General features: G+C 51.5%; 1 protein-coding gene across 1 annotated transcript in view; it reads left to right on the top strand.

Moving 5' to 3' along the window:
• The first annotated feature begins 339 nt into the window (after positions 1 to 339).
• MROH1 (maestro heat-like repeat family member 1) overlaps positions 340 to 19,244 on the top strand; it is a 67,353-nt gene continuing 48,448 nt past the window's right edge. The window contains exons 1-5 of the mRNA XM_015418498.1: positions 340 to 632; positions 14,132 to 14,277; positions 15,860 to 15,991; positions 16,210 to 16,372; positions 19,130 to 19,228. Of these exons, the coding sequence (XP_015273984.1) occupies positions 611 to 632; positions 14,132 to 14,277; positions 15,860 to 15,991; positions 16,210 to 16,372; positions 19,130 to 19,228 (562 nt within the window). The 5' untranslated portion in view covers positions 340 to 610. The remainder of the gene's footprint in view (positions 633 to 14,131; positions 14,278 to 15,859; positions 15,992 to 16,209; positions 16,373 to 19,129; positions 19,229 to 19,244) is intronic.

Raw genomic sequence — 19,244 nt, 5'->3', positions numbered from 1 at the left:
ACCCAGTGTCCCTGCAGTGCCTTGGAAGGGCCCGTCTGTCCCAAAAGGTGATCCGGGGCGTCCAAGAGGCAGCTGCCCTCTGCTCCTTGCCCTGCCCTCCTCTCCGAATTCTCCAGCCCCCACGTTATACCTCCTGACTCCGGGGTGGCTTTTCTGAGTGCCTCTTTTCGTCAGTTCCTCCCTGGCACATGATAGGATGTTCTTGTCTCTCTTTCTCTCTTTGCAGGCTAGAGAAGAAGGAAGCCAGCGTCTCTGCCATCCCCCTGTGCTGTTCTGGGATGGTCCGCGTGGGAGGATGAGTGAGCGGCCAGAGGGCTCGGTTTCCTGCTCTCTAAAAATGTCCTGGGACTCGGAGACCTAGAAGGAAGCCTTTGCCGGCTGCGCTGGGTCTTCACAAAAGTGGGCAGCGGATCTGGGGGCTCCGCGGCTTGGATTTCCACTTCAGCCGCAGATAGCGAAGCCGCACAGCGACTGTTGGGCTGCTCTTGGGTAGAGGAGCGTTTGTTTGGGGAGCGTGTCCAGCCTTGAGGCAAAGATAGGGTCTCCTGGAGCCTCACGCTTTGAGAAGCAGGACTCCCATCGGTGGGCTGGAAACCCAAGGGCGAGGAAGATGACGGAGTCCCAGGTGAAAAGTAAGTGCCGTGTGTGGAGGAGGCTCTCCGGCCTGGTCGCTCTTTCGGAGGCGGGAGGTGAGAGGGTTTGGCTGTGTGGGTAGTGGGCTCTGGGAACTGGCCTGAGGGGTGCTACGGGGGGGGGGCGGCGGCATGTTTATGGAGGCCTTCAGGTTGTAAAAATGATCTCTGTCATGGAGCCCTGTGGCTGGCTGTCTGTCTGGTCTGTCTCCCCTTCTCTCTGCATTACCCAGCTTGGGTCCTGACCAACTTAGCGGGAGCATTCCTGACCAGGGTTTCCTCTAAGCTGAATTAGTGTGAGCCAGCTCACAGCTTTTTAGCCTCCGGCTCGCACATTTTTGTCTTCGCTCGGGAAGGATGGGGCTCCAGAGCAAACTAATTTATGCAGCAGCCAAATCGCTCGCTCACAACCTTGATGCCAGGAGCTCACAAAGTAGAATTTTTGCTCACAAGACTCCACAGCTTAGAGGGAGCATTCCTGACAGTGTTTCTTCTAAGCTGATTTCCTGTGAGCTAGCTCACAGCTTTTTAGCCTCCGGCTCGCACATTTTTGTCTTCGCTCGGGAAGGATGGGGCTCCAGAGCAAACTAATTTATGCAGCAGCCAAATCGCTCGCTCACAACCTTGATGCCAGGAGCTCACAAAGTAGAATTTTTGCTCACAAGACTCCACAGCTTAGCAGGAGCATTGGTCCTGACCCAACTTGCCTCCTTCGTCCGTTCAGCTTCTGGCACCTGCCGATACAATTCCCAGAGAGGAAATGGTGTGTGGCTCCTGGTCCTGTTACAAGCGGAGGTTTTCGGGGGCCTCATCCCTCTTCTGTGCCCTGGGTGTAAAAAGGTGGCCTCCTGAATTGCCTGTGAATGATGGACCTTTCTTTTTCAGGCAGAAGGGAAAGGCGATCAAGGGCTGCTCGGGGCTGCCTTTGCCTGCAGAAGCAGAGAAGGTTTTCGTCCCCCGCTTTTCTTTACCTTAAGGAGTCACAGTCCCCTTTCCTTCCTCTCCCCACACCAGGCCCCTCGTGAGGCAGGTGGGGCTGAGAGGGTTCGGAGAGAACCGTGACCGGCTCAAGGTCACTCCGCTGGTGGAGGAGTGGGGAAGCAAGCCGCTCTTAGCCACGACACCACGCTGCAGTGCCATGAAGGGTGGCCAGCTGGAGGGCCTCTTGGTTGTGCAGCTCTGCTTACAGTGACCTAGAAACTGCTGCCTCCTGGCTCTTGAAGCAGGTGCGTGGCTTCGACGGGCACGGGGAGAGCTGTGCATAAGTACACAGGGTTGTATTTCCAGGCCACAGCTTCTCGGTGAAGCTTGCCTAAGCACTCTGGCTTAGCACTTCCTCTCCGTCTGGGATTGTGAAATTGGCTCGGCCTGGCATCTGAGCAGGGCACAGTGCGTCTTCTTCCTTCCCACCCTCTTGTGCAGGGGGCTGAGCAGTCCTAGGTTCTTCCAGCCCCAGGAGGCTGTAGGCTAGAGCTGATTCCAAGGTGATGGTGGGCCCAGGGTGGTCAAAATGTTTGCAGGTGGTCAGCCCCAGTAGTTCTCTGCGGCGGCCACGCTGTCGGTGTTTTTTTTTAATACAATAAAGTTTATTGAAATTTTAGTAAATTTGATAACATTACAAACACAGAAGCTTTCAGAGAGTTATACTAGTACATAGACAGAGTAGGAAATTAACCTGATACTGAACATTGTGGTGTCAATAACAGTTGTAGCAAAAAAGTGAGAGATATAAGGTACCATCTATAAACTTAACGTAAGGTCAGCAGATATGAAGGCTAGCACTAGTAGTCAGCTAGAATACATTGATAAGCATTACCGTAACCATAGGTCATCAGTTACTTTGGGGAGATCCTGTTGGTTGGAGAGGTAGGAAACCACGCTGTAATAAAAGTAGTAGGTATTGGATTTATACCCTGCCCTTCACTACCCAAAGGTGTCTCAGAGCGGCTTACAAACTCCTTTCCCTTCCCCTCCCCACAACAGGCACCCTGTGAGGTCGGCGGGGCTGAGAGAGCTCTGACACAAACTGCTCTTTCAGGAACAGCTGTGCCAGAACTTGTGACTAACCCAAGGCCACATCAGCAGGTGCAAGTGGAGGAGTGGGGAATCTAACCCAGTTCTCACAGATTATACTCCGCGCACTTAACCACGACACCAGACTGGCTCTCAGTCACGCTTTCGTTTTAGCCGCACTCCGTGAGCGTGTGCACGTGCATGCTTATCTGTGATGTCTGAACTGGCCCTCACAACGGGGTCCGGTCATTTGAGTCCTCCTGGGAAGCCTTGGTGGGGAAGGTTTTGTCCCTGGTCCTCTCTCCCCTCCCCCAGTTTGGGAGGCTTTGTGCGGCGGTGCTCAGCCGGTACCACCTTTGGCTCTCTTCCTGGTGCATCTTCTGTTCTTCTGAGCTTGCCAGTCAAAAGGGTTCTTGTGGTAGCTCCGCTGAAACAAACGGCTCTCTCAATAAAGGGGCCACTTAGAAATTCGTCTTGGCTGCCTGCAAGTGATGCAGCAATCCTGTGCGTGCCTGTGCCCCCTCCCTGAGGCATGCCAGTGGTACCTGTTCTGCCCTGAGGAAAGAGCAAAGAAGGAATTTTAACGTGTTTCCTGCATGCAATACAAGTTGCGGTTAGCACAGAGATGGTGGTTGTCGGTGAGCTGCTCCACTGAACAGAAGAGAAGCCAGTGCTGGATCAGGCCAATGGCCCATCCGGTCCAACACTCTGGTGACACAGTCACCAGAACCCAGGTGCCATCAGGAGGTCCACCAGCGGGGCCAGTACTCCAGAAGCCCTCTCACTGTGCCCCTCCAAGCACCAAGAAGACAGAGCGTAGACCTCGTGGTTAACATCCACTGATGGACCCCAGACACAGGTGTGGAGGAACAGACTCACAAGCCCTGTTCCTTTGGGTTCACAGGAGAACTGAAAACCCTACAGCTGTCTGCTTGGTAACACCTCGCCTTTCCCTTACTCCCGAAGAATACCAAATCCAAGCTAGGTAGTAACTGCTGTCGCCAGGAAATCAAGAGTATCTCCCACTGGACAGATGTGCATATTTAGCGGTCTACACCTGCATTGCAATTAGAGCCTGTCCTTAATTCTTAGGTTGACCTGTAACAGCTTGTACTGTTGCACCGATCGCCTGGGGCAGTACACGTGTACAAGGGTTCTTTAATACTCTATGTATACGAGGGTCAAATTGCGGGAGATACCAGTGGAAGGAAGAGACCTTTAATTGAATAAATGGAGTTTTATTATGAATAAATGCAAAGGTTATACTGCTCACTCATGCAAAAACAATAACATACATGGAGCTAGGAAGTAGAGAGGTGATCGATAGTGACAAGAAGGGGGTTGGTTTTAGATAGGGCAGTATTCACCTGATCCTCAAATCCAGAATCCACATGGAAGACAGAGGACATGGCCAGCCAGTGGTTCGTGTCAAAGGCTCAGACAGGGTCCGAAGGTCCACTCTTATGGGCCCCAAGTGATGCCCCCTCTAAGCTGCAGAGTCTTGTGAGCAAAAATTCTACTTTGTGAGCTACTGGCATTAAAGTTGTGAGCAAGCGATCTGCCAGTTTGGTGTAGTGGTTAAGTGCACAGACTCTAATCTGGGAGAACTGGGTTTGATTCCCCACTACTCTGCTTGCAGCAGCCAGATGACCTTGGGCAAGCCATAGTTCTGTCAGAGCTGTTCTCTCAAGGGCAGTTCTCTCAGAGCTCTCTCAGCCCCACCTACCTCACAGGGTGTCTGTTGTGGGGAGGGGGAGGGGAAGGAGTTAGTGAGCCGCTCTGAGTGAAGGATCGGGTATAAATCCAATCTCCTCCTCCTCCTCTGTGTAAATTAGTTTGCTCTGGAGCCATCCTTCCTGATCTAAGGCAAAAATGTGTGAGCCTGAGGCTAAAAAACTGTGAGCTAGGTCACACTAACTCAACTAAGAGGGAACACTGGCACTCCAAAAGCTATACAAAAATTGAGGCTTAGAGTACCAGTTTAAATGTGGTTTTTTATAAATAACATTTTTTTAAATTTTGTAATAAAACAGTAAACATATAGAACATTCAACATTAAAATACCATAGTATGAGAAATAGCAGTAACATGTCACAAAGAAAACACTTTTTTTGTTAGTTTAAATGTGGTTTGGGGAGCTAGAGGTGGGTTGGCCCGTGGTGTAATGAGTAGCCAGATTAAAACTTAGTATGTGCAGCAGGCTTGGCTTCACCAGTGTTTGTCTTTCTATGTGCCTTTGGCTCAATGTTTGTTGGGGGAAGGGTGTTAGACTTCTGGAAATGGCTTTGAGGAGATAGTTCGGTTTACCCAGATTAGTGCCCAGGTCAGAGGAGATGGGATTTAAGGATCAGTACATTGATGAAGGTCTTTGTTAATCATTGGCTGATCATGAGGTCCTGTGTACGTGCTCTTTCTACGAGACTCGGTTCCTCCTGATCTAGCTTAGCAGGTTCAAAATGGAGTCGTTTTCTGGCTCCCTGTTGCCTGCCCTTGCCAGACCAATACGAGGTGTGGAACCCTGGTCTTACTTGCCTCTCTGGCTGCCGGGTCCCTCCGACTTTTCCAGAGAGGGGGAGTTTACCACAGGTACCTCTGGGGAGGGTGACAGTACATATCACATTTTCATGTGCCCCATGGGGTGGTGAGTTTACCCAGTGTCTCTCTCCATAACTGTCCTTCAGCCCGCAAGACTGAATGGGTGTAGTGTGTTTCCAGGGATCAGGCTTAGAGCATTTAAAATATGAGAGTTTAATGAACAGAAATAGATTACACTTGTTCTGGTGGAGCATTAGGCTGAGCAAGGGTACAAGGAAAAAGTGAAAGCACACACTTCTCCTGTGACATGGAGTTGAGTAGTTGGGATGCCTGTAGTTGAGTTCTTGGGATGGAAGTCATGTCTGCCAATCAGGCAACAGTGGAGACAGCTTGTAGTCTGACTGAGGCAGCGTAACGCTGGGACCCAAGAGACCCAGGTTCAAATTCCCACTCAGCCACGAAGGTCACTGGGTCACCTTGGTCCAGTCCTGCTCTCTTAGCCTGACCTATTTCACAGAATTGGTGTGGAGACAAAATGGAAGCAGGGGGGACTCTGTACACAGCTCGAGCTCCTTAGAGCAAGGGTAGGATAAAAACGTGATAGGTGAACCAAGGAGAGAGTGAATAAGCAGGGCAGAAAAGTTGGCAAAAAGTGTCTCAGCTCACTAGGTGGCTCTCATTCCGTGTCTTCCAGCCAAAATTTCTGATTTCCCTTTCTGATAAATACAGAGCAAAGAACAAATGTAAAGAAAACAGTCGCGAGAGTCTGACCCACAGATCAAGCAGTCAACAAGACTTGCAAAGAAGATGCTTTCTGTATACTATGGTCAACAAGCACCACAACACAATAAACAAAGTCCTTCAAATCATAAGAAAATCCTAGTGTGAAAACACATCATCAGCGTTGTCTCCGGATTATATAGCGACGTTTCAAAATTGGATCTTTCTCAGGAAATAGTAGGGTAAGAGAAAAGCTCTCTTGCTCACAAAGTGCTTTACAAAAAATCAGGAAAGATAATGCATTTAGATAGGACGCTGATCTCAACAAGTGTTCAGGCTCAAATATGCTGCTAAGCTTCTAACGGATCCCAGGTGTGAAGTTTATTGTGTTGTGGTGCTTGTTGACCGTAATATACCGAAAGCATCTTCTTTGCACATCTTGTGGACTGCTTGATCTGTGGGCCAGAGTCTCACGACTGTTTTCTTTACATTTGTTCTCTGATTAGTTTGTGATTGTCCACATTTCTCTCCTAAATGCGGAGCAAAGATGCAGCTGGCATGCAAAACTCTTGTTGAGCACCTTGCGTGGCTTTGCCTTCTACACTTGGCAAATGGGACTGCTTCTATATATATATATATATATATTGCAACATTCCTGTTCTGCAGCTGCTGAGTTGGAGAAAAGTAGAAGCTGTTTCCTTAACCTTGAGAGGAAGGGGCTTGGCTGGTGTGAGAGGGGGCAGGCAGGGTGGTTTTCTCTTGGGGTGGTTTGGATTCTGATAGCCCCTTGATGCCAAAAATGCTTGTCTTGAAGGTTAGACTCATCTGCTCCAGCCTTTGTGCTGTGCTCTGCAGGTATCTAGAGGCTGCCGATGCACGCAGACCCTCATTACGCCTGGCTTTGTGCTGGCTTCAGATGTTTTGGCCCCCGCTCCTCCGTGGCTTTCATGCTGTGAAAGTCTGAGGCTGGTCCCAGGGCTTCTGCCTCTACGGCCACTGAAACTCAACCCCTGCACTCCCCTTCTCACACTTGGGACGAGTCTCGTCTCTTCTCTGCTGCCAAAGACTTGATTTGTGGAGTACCCAACCTGGCACACAGGTGGTGCCCTTAATGGAGGGTCTGGTCTGGGTGCATGAGCCACACCTGTCATCCCCGAGATCGACGCGAGTCTTCCGTGGCATTCAGGAGGTGGCTGTTCAGCCTCTTCACCAGCCTCCTCCTCCTCCTGTGACGAAGGCTGAGCCTGGCTTGCGTTAGGTGTGCTTATGAGCATCCCTCATCTTGAAAGACTGAGGCTGGGGCCGTCCCACTGCAATTAGCAGGGAAGAGGCAACACCCTGGCTGGAGGAATGCAGTGACGGGGGGGGGGCCTGCAACAGTGGGGGGGGGAGGCAGCTCTTCCTTCCCCGGCCAGCGTCTCTGCCGGCTGGTCTTGCAGGGGCTGACAACAGGCATCTGGCTGCGTCTTGGTGCGCCGCGGCTCATCTACAGTTGGAGCCCGCGGATCGACTCTTCAGATCTGGGCCTTGGCTCGGTCCGCCTTTCCCGTGCCGATGGCTGGTTCCTTAGCTGGGGAGGGAAGGAGCAGTTTAGAGTGCTGCTGGTTGGCCGAGAACGCTTAAGCTCTCTGCTGAGGTCTGGAGCCTTGTTGGAGGTCAGGAGGCCCTGGAACGCTGCCAGATCCCCTTGAAGGCTCCATGGAGGCCCCGGAGTGGGGGGCAGTCAGTCGGTCAACAAGGCAAAGGGCAGAGGGAGCTCCGCCAGGCCTCTCCAAGGTGACCGGCCTGGTCTGCTGGAGGGAGGTGCAGGGGAGTTGGGCGAGCGCAGCAGTGGCTGCCGGATTTTCCCTCCTAATGTGCTCCTCAGACGCACGGATGAGAGACAAACTATCGGCCTCGGCGACAGCCGTGAGGTGGATGCAGCCGGTCAGGCAGGCAGCCTTGTTGGTGGCGTGTGGCTGGGGAGAAGCGAGAGGAAAGGAGCTCCGTGCAGGCGTGACCTAGAGAGGGGCAGTGGTGAGAGGGCTGGGCTGGGCTCTGGGATGCTCAGGTTCAAGTCCCCTCCGGCCTCAGGTGGTCACACCCTAGCTCACAAGGTTGTTATGAGGATGAAATGGGAAAGAATGATGTAAACCGTTTGGTTCCCCATTGGGTGAAGGGCAAGGTGGACACACATGAACACGTGAAGCTGCCTTGTACTGAATCAGACATCTCCCCTGCCCCCCCATCCCCGTTTTGAAATCAATCTTTTTCCCCCCCCCCCCCCCGGCAGCAGCTTTCTGCGGTGTCTCAGGCAGAGAAAGAGGGCTTTTGCATCCACCTGCTGCCTGCTCCTTTTGAACTGGAGATGCTGGCTGGGATTGAACCTGGGGGCCCTCTGCTTGCCAAGCAGATGCTCTGCCACTGAGCCACAGCCCCTTTACACAAAATAAAGTTTAAACCAAACTAGAATTAAAAGCAACAGCAACCAAATACCCCCTCCCCGAAAGTGAGCCCATTCATAGAATCATGCAGTCACACAGAGTTGGAAGGGGCCATACAGGCCGTCTAGTCCAACCCCCTGCTAAGTACAGGACCAGCCGAGAGCATCCCTGACAAGGGTTTGTCCAGCTGCTGCTTAAAGACTGCCAGGGAGGGGGAGCTCACCACCTCACGAAGGCAGCTCATTCCACTGTTGAACGACTCTGACTGCCAAAAGGTTTTTCCTAATATCCAGCCGGTACCTTCCTGCCCTGAATTTAAACCCCTTATTGCAAGTCCCCTCCTCTGCTGCCCACAGGAACAGCTCCCTGCCCTCCTCTAAGGGACACAGCCCTTCAAAGACTCCGAGAGAGCCATCCTGTCCCCCCTCAGCCTCCCCTTCTCCAGACTGAACATTCCCAAGTCCATCGGCTTCATTCTGTAGTGAATAGGAATAGCAAGCTTTTGGGTCCCAGGACATCTCTGTGTCCTGCAGAATCCACACTCCTGCCTAGATTCGCAAACCCCTGTTGATTCAGTGTCTCAAGAGAATTCTGCTTGCCTCTCCAAGGCTGCTGGGCAGAGCAGCTCCAACCTGGGGTCTCTCCAAAGCTCCAGACAGAGTTCCTCTTTATCCCCAAAGTCATCAGTTATCCACTCCCTTGAGCCAACTCTACTATCGCTGATTTTCATGACCCCCAAGAGATTCGCAGTCTCTGCCGCTGTCTCTCCAGCCCATGTGCTGCTGGTGCAGGACAGATCCCGTGAAGGTGGCAGAACTGGCCAGATGTAGCCTGCAGGCCCCGTTCCACCCTGCCCTCCTAGAGGTTCCCGACTTCCTGAAGGGACTTTTCTTTCTCTCTAGGGTAGCTGCCACCATCACCTGCCCTTTCTCGAGAAATTGGCCACTGGGAGGGACAGGACTCCCAGCTTACCTTCCATATTCTGAGGCCTTGCCTCTGTGCCTCCCCCTGCCCAGCATCCGGTCACCACAGGCAATGTTCCCTCTAAGCTGTGGAGTCTTGTGAGCAAAAATCCTACTTTGTGAGCTCCTGGCATTAAAGTGGTGAGCGAGCGATTTGGCAGCTGCATCAATTAGTTTGCTCTGGAGCCATCCTTCCTGAGCTAAGGCAAAAATGTGTGAGCCGGAGGCTAAAAGACCGTGAGCTGGCTCATGCTAACTCAGCTTAGAGGGAACACTGACCACAGGGTCAGTTTACTGCCTTAGGTGTCCCTGGAGGAATAGCCACGTGCCAGCCCTCCAGAGCCCCTTTTAATATATAGCATGTCCAAAACGGTGGACATCTATGTGGTACAGAGAACTGCTCCCAGCATCAAAAGTTATAAAGTATTAAAAGAAAATGTTTATAAGCATACTTTTAGCACAACAACAGATTGAATCCCAAAGGAAATAGGTAAAAACGCAAATTCGCTGTCCCTCCCTCTGTACACGCCCTACCAGCTGTTAAAATAGGACAGGCTCTTTAGCTTTGGAAGTTACAGGTCTACACAAAGTTGTCATAACGTTCCAGCTTGCTTCAGATGTCCAGTCCAACCACATGGTTAATGGTCGCCTGCTTTCAGACCACAGCTCAGAGTTACCCTCAATGCAGCATCCCAAAGGAAGAGACCTATTTCCTTTTGCTCTGAGATTTTGTCATCTCTGGTTCCCCTCCCACTTGACCCTCAGTCAGCCCATGTCAAAGAAGTGTTTCCTTCACCCCCTTCTTGGAGATTATTCTGGGTCTGTTCTAGCCCAAAGTCCTCCAATCTCTGTTCCCTGCCTGGAGAAGGGGGGAGAAGGAGGGGGAGGCTTGACCATCCCTTTGTCTTTCCTGCTGGGCCATTAGCATCTCTTAACAGGTGGGCCTGGGAAGCTATTGATGGACTTCCTCCTTGCCAGCCAGTTCTCTGCCCAGAGAGAAGGGAAAAAAACCTTTTAAAATGCCAATTGGAGGTTTTTCTGCTTGCCAGCCTCCCAGGAGAAAATGCATTCCTTCACAGGGTGTGCAAAAAACAAACTGGGTATCACCCACAGCCACCAGTGACTCAGTATCTCCTGCTAAGTAGAGTTGCAAGCCTACCATTCTGTGCCTGCATTGTTGTTCAGAGGCTCCACCTGGCTGCTGTGCCTCCGGCTTCACTTCTACAAGCAAAAATCTTGGCGACCTATCACAACCAATGCTCCCTCTAAGCTGTGGAGTCTTGTGAACAAAAATTCTACTTTGTGAGCTGCTGGCATTAAAGTTGTGAGCGAGCGATTTGGCTCCTGCATCAATCAATTTGCTCGGGAGCCATCCTTCCTGAGCTAAGACAGAAATGTGTGAGCCGGAGGCTAAAAAACTGCGAGCTAGCTCACACTAACTCAACTTAGAGGGAACACTGATCACAACTTCAGGATTTCAAGCAATCGTGCACCAGGAATGGTGATCTTACCTAATGCCCCTCTCCATTACTGCGGATAGCAAGAGCAAATAGACATGGTGTGTTTCCAGAGAGCAGGCTTAGAGCATCCAAAATATAAGACAGTTTATTAAAGGAATAAAAATATTACACAAGGTCTGTTCAAGCATTTTGTGCTGAGCAAGGGAACAAAGAAAAGGTGGAAACATGCATTTTTCTTCCCCTGTTCTCAGTACCTATCCTAAACAACGTTTAAATAGGACAGGCTAATATTACTTGGAGTTATAATAGTTAAAATTCAGTTTTACTTTAGTTCTCATGTTTGGGGCTTCTCCCCATTGTCCTTGGCCATGCAGACAAGGTGGAGTTCCTTGGTGAAAGCAAAAGCCTTCATGGCCTGCACCTCCCTGGTCAGAAGCCATAAGACGGAAGAGAGCTTCTCCATGTCCTGAGGCAGTCCATCCCCACCTTAGGGTCATTTTGATTTTCCTGTCAACTAAAGCAAGATAATTAATTCTAGCAATTTGGCTGTCTCCTTCTGTCCCTTTGGGTGTGGGGTGGTAAACTCTTGTCCTTCTTCAGCCAGGGTCATTAGCATAACCAAACTCTTGAGTGCTCTCTGCTGGGAGCTTGATGGTTCCTTTCTTCAGTGCCCTCCTTTCTGCCTGGTACGAGTTTGCATCTGGCTTCCTAAGCATGCACAGAGTATAGTCTTGAAGATTTTAACATTGGGGTGTATTCTATACTATTCTATAGTATAACTGTTGGGTTTTTGAGATTGAGAAAAATTGTATTTAGCAGAGATAAAATAGCTTAGCAGTGCCAGAGTAAAATAATTCAGACTCAAGAGTCCATGTGTGATTAAAATATAAAGTTTTTACTAAATTCTAGCATAGGGAAGGGTAACTGGGATGAAAATACCAACGGAGCTAAACGGCCACATCCTTACACTACAAAAGACAAGACTAGAAGAGGCGTTATGGCTTCTCTCTCTTCTTCTTCTTGAGAACAGCAAACAAAGACGGGAAGAGGAGCCATAAAATGCTAAAACACTTTGACACTTTCCTCCCAATCAAACTCCTAGATCAGGGAGAAAATTCCCAGGCTTGTACTCCTAAAACACCATTGGTTACATGAAACACATGTGACTTCCTGTGAGCAACACAAACAAACATTTAACCCCAGATACATTGAGTGTTTTCAACTTGTAATACCCAACAATAACTCGCACTATAGTATTCCTCATTACTATGTATGGGTATGAAAGTTGGACAGTGAAGAGAACTGGAAAGTAGAAGAAGAGTTTGGATTTGTACTCTGCCCTTCACTCGGAGTCTGAGTGCGGCTTACAAACTCTTTTCCCTTCCCCTCCCCACAACGGATGCCCTGTGAGGTGGGTGGGGCTGAGAGAGCTCTGACAGAAACGGCTCTTTTTCAAGGACAGCTTTTATCAGAACTATGGCTTGCCTAAGGTCATCCAGCCAGGTGCAAGTGGAGGAGTGGGGGAATCAAACCCGGTTCTCCCAGCTTAGAGTCCGCGCACTTAACCACGACACCACTAACCGTGCACTTTACCTCTGCACCAAGGAAGGAAGTTGATTCATTTCAAATATGGTGTTGGTGGAGAACGTTAACTGATACCGTGAACTGCCAGAAATGAATGGGCTCTAGATCAAATCAAACCTGAACCCTCCCTATAAGCCAAAATGGCCAAACAGAGGCTATCGTACTTTGGCCACATTACGAGAAGACAAGAGTCACTGGGAAAGGCAATAACGCTAGGAAAAGCGGAAGGCCGCAGGAAGAGAAAGACCCAACATGAGATGGATCGATTCAGTCAAGAAGGCCGCTGTGTGAACAGAAGGCTGGACTGGATGGCTCACTGGTGTGGTCCAGCGTGGCTCTTTGTGCTTTCTTAATGTCCCGGGAGGTTCTTGGGTCTCTCTTCTAATACTGCTGGAGGACAAGCGACACGTGCGCCCCCAGGTCTTCTTCTCGCTTTTGCTAGAGCTGCCTTCTGGTTGCCCCGACCTGGATGGCCCGATCTCCTCAGGTCTCAGAAGCTAAGCAGGGTCAGCTCTGGTCAGCCCTTGGATGGGAGACCACCAAGGAAGTCCAGTAGGCTGCTATGCAGAGGGGGAAAAAGGGTGGTGTGAATTTATGAAAAAATCTCCCAAAAATACTATGCTCTGTTGTGCTTTGGAAAAAAATTAAAAACATTTCAATTTTAAAAAAACAAACCTCTATAGGATTACCACAAGTTAATGGGGTTTTCCACCACCACCGCACCTTTTGGCTCCCATGAAGAAACTTAATAAATATTTAACGTTCTCTTCACTTTTCTTTCGTTCGGGTCAGTGTTCCCTCTAAGCTGAGTGAGTTTGAGCTAGCTCACATTTTTTTAGTCTCCAGCTCACACATTTTTGTCTCAGCTCGGGAAGGATGGGGCTCCAGAAGAGCAAGCTAATTCATGCAGCAGCCAAATGGCTCGCTCACAACTTTAATGCCAGTAGCTCACAAAGTAGAGTTTTTGCTCACAGGACTCCACAGCTTAGAGGGAGCGTTGGCCTTGAGTCTCAGGCTTCTGGGATGTTGCCTAAGGCCTTATTTGCCAGCCCCGGTAAACCTTGGGGTGTGGTTGTCAGCAGAGCAGGCTAAGGGAACAGACCGTCCAGACTTTGCTGTTGACCTGCTGGCCTTCCTGCACTCTCTTCCCTGGGTGAGCTGACTTGAACGGCACACCTGCATGCGGGAAAGCACCGTGTTTTCTCACACACTGTTGGCAGCTTGAACTGTTCTCCCCTGACCCCAAGGCCTTCCCCGCCAAGCCTCCTGTTCCCAGGCTGCGCCGAAGCCTGGTAGGCCGTGGGTTGGTCAGGCTCCTGGTGTGAGGAGGCCTCCCCCACTTTGGGGCTTTGCTTTCTCTTGGCTGATGTGAGGGACTTCCTAAGGTGGGGGGATGCTCGGCCTCCTTAAGAGGGGCATTGACTTCTCGTGCTGGGGAAGAAGAACTCAGGAGCTGTCGGGTCCCTTTTGGTGATTGATCTCTGCAAGAATCCAAAGGGGACCCAAGTGTGGAGGCTGCTCCCAGGCTAGGGGGAGGACCAGCGTAGGGGGCTGCACTGGCTGGCATTGTCCAAGGGGTAGTCAGGTGGCTCTCTGGGGGCTTGGAGCGTGTGTGTGTGTGGGGGTGCTATAGTGGGGTGAATTCTTGCTTCCTGGGAGGATTCCTTACGGCATCCAGGTAGTAAGAGCATGTGATGTGGGGCTGGAGAACTGGCCCAAGGGGAGCTGCTTCACAGCCGGTGGAGGTGGGGTGCCTCCTGGGTGCAGTGCGCCTGCGGCATCCATCCCTTTCTCCCTTCCAGGGCTGGCAGTGACTCTGATGGATGCCACCACGGACAAGGACCCGCTGGTCCACGAGCAGATCTTCAGCGCTCTGTGCTACCTGGGGGAAGCAGAACCCGAAGAGGTCCTGAACGCCTGTGAGGAATACCTGCGGCAGCATGACAAGGTGACGTCCCACAGGCCGGGTGACTGGGGGGGGGGGAATGGTCTTGCTTTGGAGCGTGACGCTTGCGTGTGGTTGGCACGGGTGCAGAAGCTGAGGGCAGATGCTGGGGAGGGCAGCAGGGCACAGGACTCCTCCCCTCGTCTGAAAGATAAAACACAGGCTGTGCTGGGCCACAGAAGAAAGAGGGTGGGAGACTCTAGGGTTGCGGTGCTCATCTCCGTTTCAAAGCCGAAGAGCCAGCGCTGTCCGAAGACGCTTCCGTGGTCATGTGGCCGGCATGACTAAACACCAAGGCGCACGGAACGCTGTTACCTTCCCACCGAAGCGGTACCTATTTATCTACTTGCAATTCCTTGCTTTTGAACTGCTAGGTTGGCAGGAGCTGGAACTAGAGACGGGAGCTCACTCCGTCATGCGGCAACTCAGGTCTTGAACTGCTGAACTACTGACCTTCCACAGCCTGCAGTTCAGCATCTTAACCACTTGAGCCACCGCAGCTCCTCTCCCTGTGGGTAGTCTGCCCCTTTTCTCACCCCCCACCCATATTTCTGCTGTTGAGCTTTAAGCCAGGGCTTGACACATCCCAGGCGCCAGGTTTCCACAGTGCCCGGGAATTCCTGCCAACCTAGCAGTTTGAAAGCAAGAAATTGCAAGTAGATAAATAGGTACCACTTCGGATGGGAAGGTAACAGCGTTCCGTGCGCCTCGGCGTTTAGTCATGCTGGCCACATGGGACGAGGGAACTGTAGAATCACCGAGTTGGAAGGGGCCACGGAGGTTGGCTTTTTGTCGGGGAGCTGACATTCAGGGTGACCTCTGCTACCGTAACTAAGAAAATTAGAAGATACTGAAGAGGTTAGGATTGGCTTTTCTAATAGTGGTAGCTAGAAAATTTAGACATTCAAACAAAAACCCTGAAGGCTGGACAATTAGTCTGGTTCCTAGATTTTGGAGGCAGCTCCTAGAGTCCAAGAAAATTCATCGAAGCCTGCCTGGAGCCGAGGTGAACAGGTTTCCTTCAGTTCCTTCGCAGACTCTAAATCAGGGGTGTCAAACATGCGCCTCGGGGGCTTCTTCCAGTTCTGCTGCTGCTGCTGCGTCATCGTAGGTTTGCAGCTTACAGACACACACCTGAACAGCAGGCTCAAGATCGCAGCAGCCTCTGTACCATTGTACATTGTACATTTTGATGCAATAATTCCGAGCAAGAGGTGTCAGCTATCAGACACCGTGAAATAAGCAAAATACTGCAAGAGTGCTGATGTTTTAAGCATGTTTTTTATTTTAAGTACCAAAAAAAATCCTTTGGGTTTGTGTCCTTTGTAAAGTTTATATATCTCTGCTACCGGGCATTACGTTTTATGACACGCACATGGCCCGGCCCAACAGGGTCTCACTTACGTCAGATCTGGCCCTCGTAACAAATGAGTCCAACACCCCTGCTCTCAATGCTCGGGAGTGCCAAGAAGGCTTCCCTGTGGCTCGTGCCCCCCTGAGTGTGGGTGGGTCCTGTCGTTGGGGTCTTGTGCCTGAGGTCGGGGGCCGGCGCTGACTTCCTCCCACTCTCTCCCTCCCCCCCCAGCTGGCGTACCCGCACCGCGTCATCATCCTGAGGGCCATGGAGGCCGTGGTGAGGAGCAGCCTCTCGCAGATGGACCAGAGCACGGCCAAGATCGTCATCTTCGTGGCGTCCAACGAGATGACCAAGTCCAAGGTATGCGCTGTGGCTCTCTGCACTCCTTGAGGGCCGCTTCTGGCACTGGGAACGGTGGGCCTCAGCTTCTTCTGAAAGGGGAGATCAGGGCCCCTCGCAGCCCAGGGAGGGGGGGCACGATTTGGGGAAGGGAGCCCCCCCTCCCCACTGCCCCGGCCCCGACCTCCTGCCGTGGGGCCGTGCAGGCTGCAGGCTCTGCCTCCTTCTCCTCCATGCAGGACGTCGTCTCGGAGTGGCAGCAGGCGGCCAGCAACGTCCTGGTGGCGGTCGGGAGGCGCTTCGTCAACAAGGTGATGGAGGAGGTGCTGACCAAGTTCCAGCCGGGCGTCCTGCCCCACTACTTTGTCGTCCGGACTTTTGCCAACCTCTCTGTGGCAAACGGTAGGTGGCGGCTGCGCGGGCCGTGAGCTGGGCGGGCCGGTTGGTCGGTGAGTGACCCCGAGGAGGGGCCTGGAGCCAGGAGGGGGGTGGCGCAGCATCCCTCCCCCCCCTCGGAGGCAGGCTTGAGGGATGATGGGCCCTCCTGCAGGGCCCTCGTGCCGTCTGGGCGGCTGCTGCTGCTGGGGGGGGGAGTTAGGGTTAGGCTTCCTTCGGACCAGAGGAGGGAGGTGTCCTGAATGGGCTCGTGGATGGGGGACCAGGGGGGACTCTGCAGGCCAACTCCCAAGGGCAGAAGGCCGGGGGGGGGCAGTGCTCTTCCAGGTATTGGACTTGGGCCCTTGTTGGGGCAGAGGAGATTCCTGGTGCCCGTAGGGCAACAGTGGTACGGGGACTGGCAGCCGGAAGGGACAGCCGGCTAAATGTGGAGGCTGCTGTCTCAGAGAGGTGGGGGGGGAGGGGCACCAGGTCGCAGCCGCCTTCTGGTGACCCCGTAGGGTTTTCAAGGCCAGAGAAGGGCAGAGGTGGTTGGCCATGGCCTGCCTCTGTATCGCGACCTGAGGCTTCCTTGGTGGCCACCCCGCCCATCCCCTGGCAGTGAATTCCATTTTCCAACCCTGGGCCGGCAGCCGCTGGCCGTTGTGCTGGAGGTTCTTGCAAGTGCTGAGTGGGACGGCGGCAGGTGGGAGCCAAGGCTTTGGAGCCCCGGCGTTCTGGGGCGTCTCAGGGGAGGGTGTGGTTGGGGCACGGGGCTGGGCTGTGACCCTCCGGAGGTGTCAGGTAGCCCCATCATGGGTCTGGAATGTGGAGGGGTGCCCTCCCCTTTTCGGTCTCAGCTCTCCCTGGCTCACCAGCTGTATGTTCTCTTATGCTTGACCTTGTAGATGTTCCAGCTGCAGTATTATTTGGCTGGGAAAGTTAACGGCTTTTGCTTTGCCTGTTTGCTTTGCCCACCCGTGCGCAAACTGTATCCATTGGCTCATGCTTACCAGGGGGGATGGTGTTTTTTTAAAAAATAATTTTAAAAATAGGGGATCTGTCAAGGATGGGCGAGTGGGCGTCAACATGGCAAATGGGGTTCAATGTGGCCAAGTGCAAGGTGATGCACATTGGAGCCAAAAATCCTAAATATAAATACACATTGATGGGGTCTGAACTGGCAGAGACTGAGCAAGAGAGAGATCTTGGAGTTGTAGTGGATAACTCACTGAAAATGTCGAGACAGTGTGTGACTGCAATAAAGAAGGCCAATGCTATGCTGGGGATTATTAGGAAGGGTATTGAAAACAGATCAGCCAATATAATAATGCCCCTATATAAATCAATGGTGAGACCTCATTTGGAATACTGTGTGCAGTTCTGGTCACCACACCTTAAAAAGGATATTATAGCTTTGGAAAAAGTGCAGAAAAGGGCAACTCGAATGATAAAAGGGTTGGAACACTTTCCCTATGAGGAAAGGTTAAAGCGCTTAGGGCTCTTTAGCTTGGAGAAAAGACGACTGAGGGGTGACATGATCGAGGTTTATAAGATTATGCATGGGAAAGAGCAGGTAGAGAAAGAGGTACTTTTCTCCCTTTCTCACAATACAAGAACTCGTGGGCACTCCATGAAACTGCAGAGCGGTCGGGTTAGAACGGATAAAAGGAAGTACTTCTTCACCCAAAGAGTGATTAACACTTGGAATTCACTGCCACAGGAAGTGGTGGGTGCTACAAGCATGGATGGCTTCAAAAGGGAATTAGATAAGCATATGGAGCAGAGGTCCATCAGTGGCTATTAGCCACAAGGTATAGCTAGGGGCTCTGGGGCAATGATGCTCTGTCTTCTTGGTGCTTGGGGGGGGGGGTCAACAGTGGGAGGGCTTCTAATGTCCTGGCCCCACTGCTGGACCTCCTGATGGCACTGGTATTTCTGGCCACTGTGTGACACAGAGTGTTGGACTGGATGGGCCTTTGGCCTGATCCAACATTGGCGTCTCTTATGTTCTTATGTTAAATAATTTTTATTAATTTTTCTCTCAAAAGTAAGTAATAGTCAGTAGTATTAAACTTACAGAACAGCATAAACAGTTTGCAAAACAATATAGTACTAGTATTTTTACTTTGTTGTCAACAAACTCAATTTAGTACCTATAACCCTTGTGTTTAGGTAAATATAAAAATGAGCCAATGCAAAGAAGTAATAGCGTGTGTCCCATTCAATTATATCATAACAGTGTCACAACTAGGCATTGCAGTATGGTCGAGGAGGTAAAGTTTAGTAGTCTAGTAATTTTAAGTATAAAGAGTTTTGGGGTTGAGAATCCGAAGCAGAGATATATTCCATGAATGGGGTCCATTTCTCCGTAAAATTGGATGATTTAGGACTGATGTCTGATTGAAGTAGACGGTCAGTGGTTTTTTCTAATATAAGGTGATCCCAAACTTTGTTTAGCCAGGTGGTATGTGTTGGATGTTTGATTCTACTAAAAGTCAGAGGCCCTCGTATTGGCAGCCATTCCTGACACAAGCTGTACACGTGTCTCTAGGACTGGATTTACCAATAAACAGTTATCTTCTCCTGAAGCCCTGTGTTGCGAAACCTGACTAAGGACCCTGACAGGAGGGAAGCAGCTCTGGTGGTGTGGGCAGGGCAGTGGCCTTGCGTGGCCCACGGAGGCGGCCACGTGCATGTGGAGCAGAGGCAAGAGAGCCCGCCCGCCAGAGCGCTTTGCTGAAGGCTGCTGTCGCTGTCGCTTCTCTCCTCTTCCCTTGGTAGTCTTTGGGATGGTGCCCTTCCTCACCTCCATCCTGGGAACGATGCTGCCCATGCTGGGGATGGCCAAGCAGGACCACATGAGAGTCGTCTTCTGCTTCGGTAAGGACACCGGGGG

Source organism: Gekko japonicus, unplaced genomic scaffold, assembly GCF_001447785.1.
Source record: "Gekko japonicus isolate JY-2015 unplaced genomic scaffold, Gekko_japonicus_V1.1 scaffold275, whole genome shotgun sequence".
Classification (NCBI taxonomy): domain Eukaryota; kingdom Metazoa; phylum Chordata; class Lepidosauria; order Squamata; family Gekkonidae; genus Gekko; species Gekko japonicus.
This window is presented reverse-complemented; position numbering and strand designations above follow the sequence as displayed.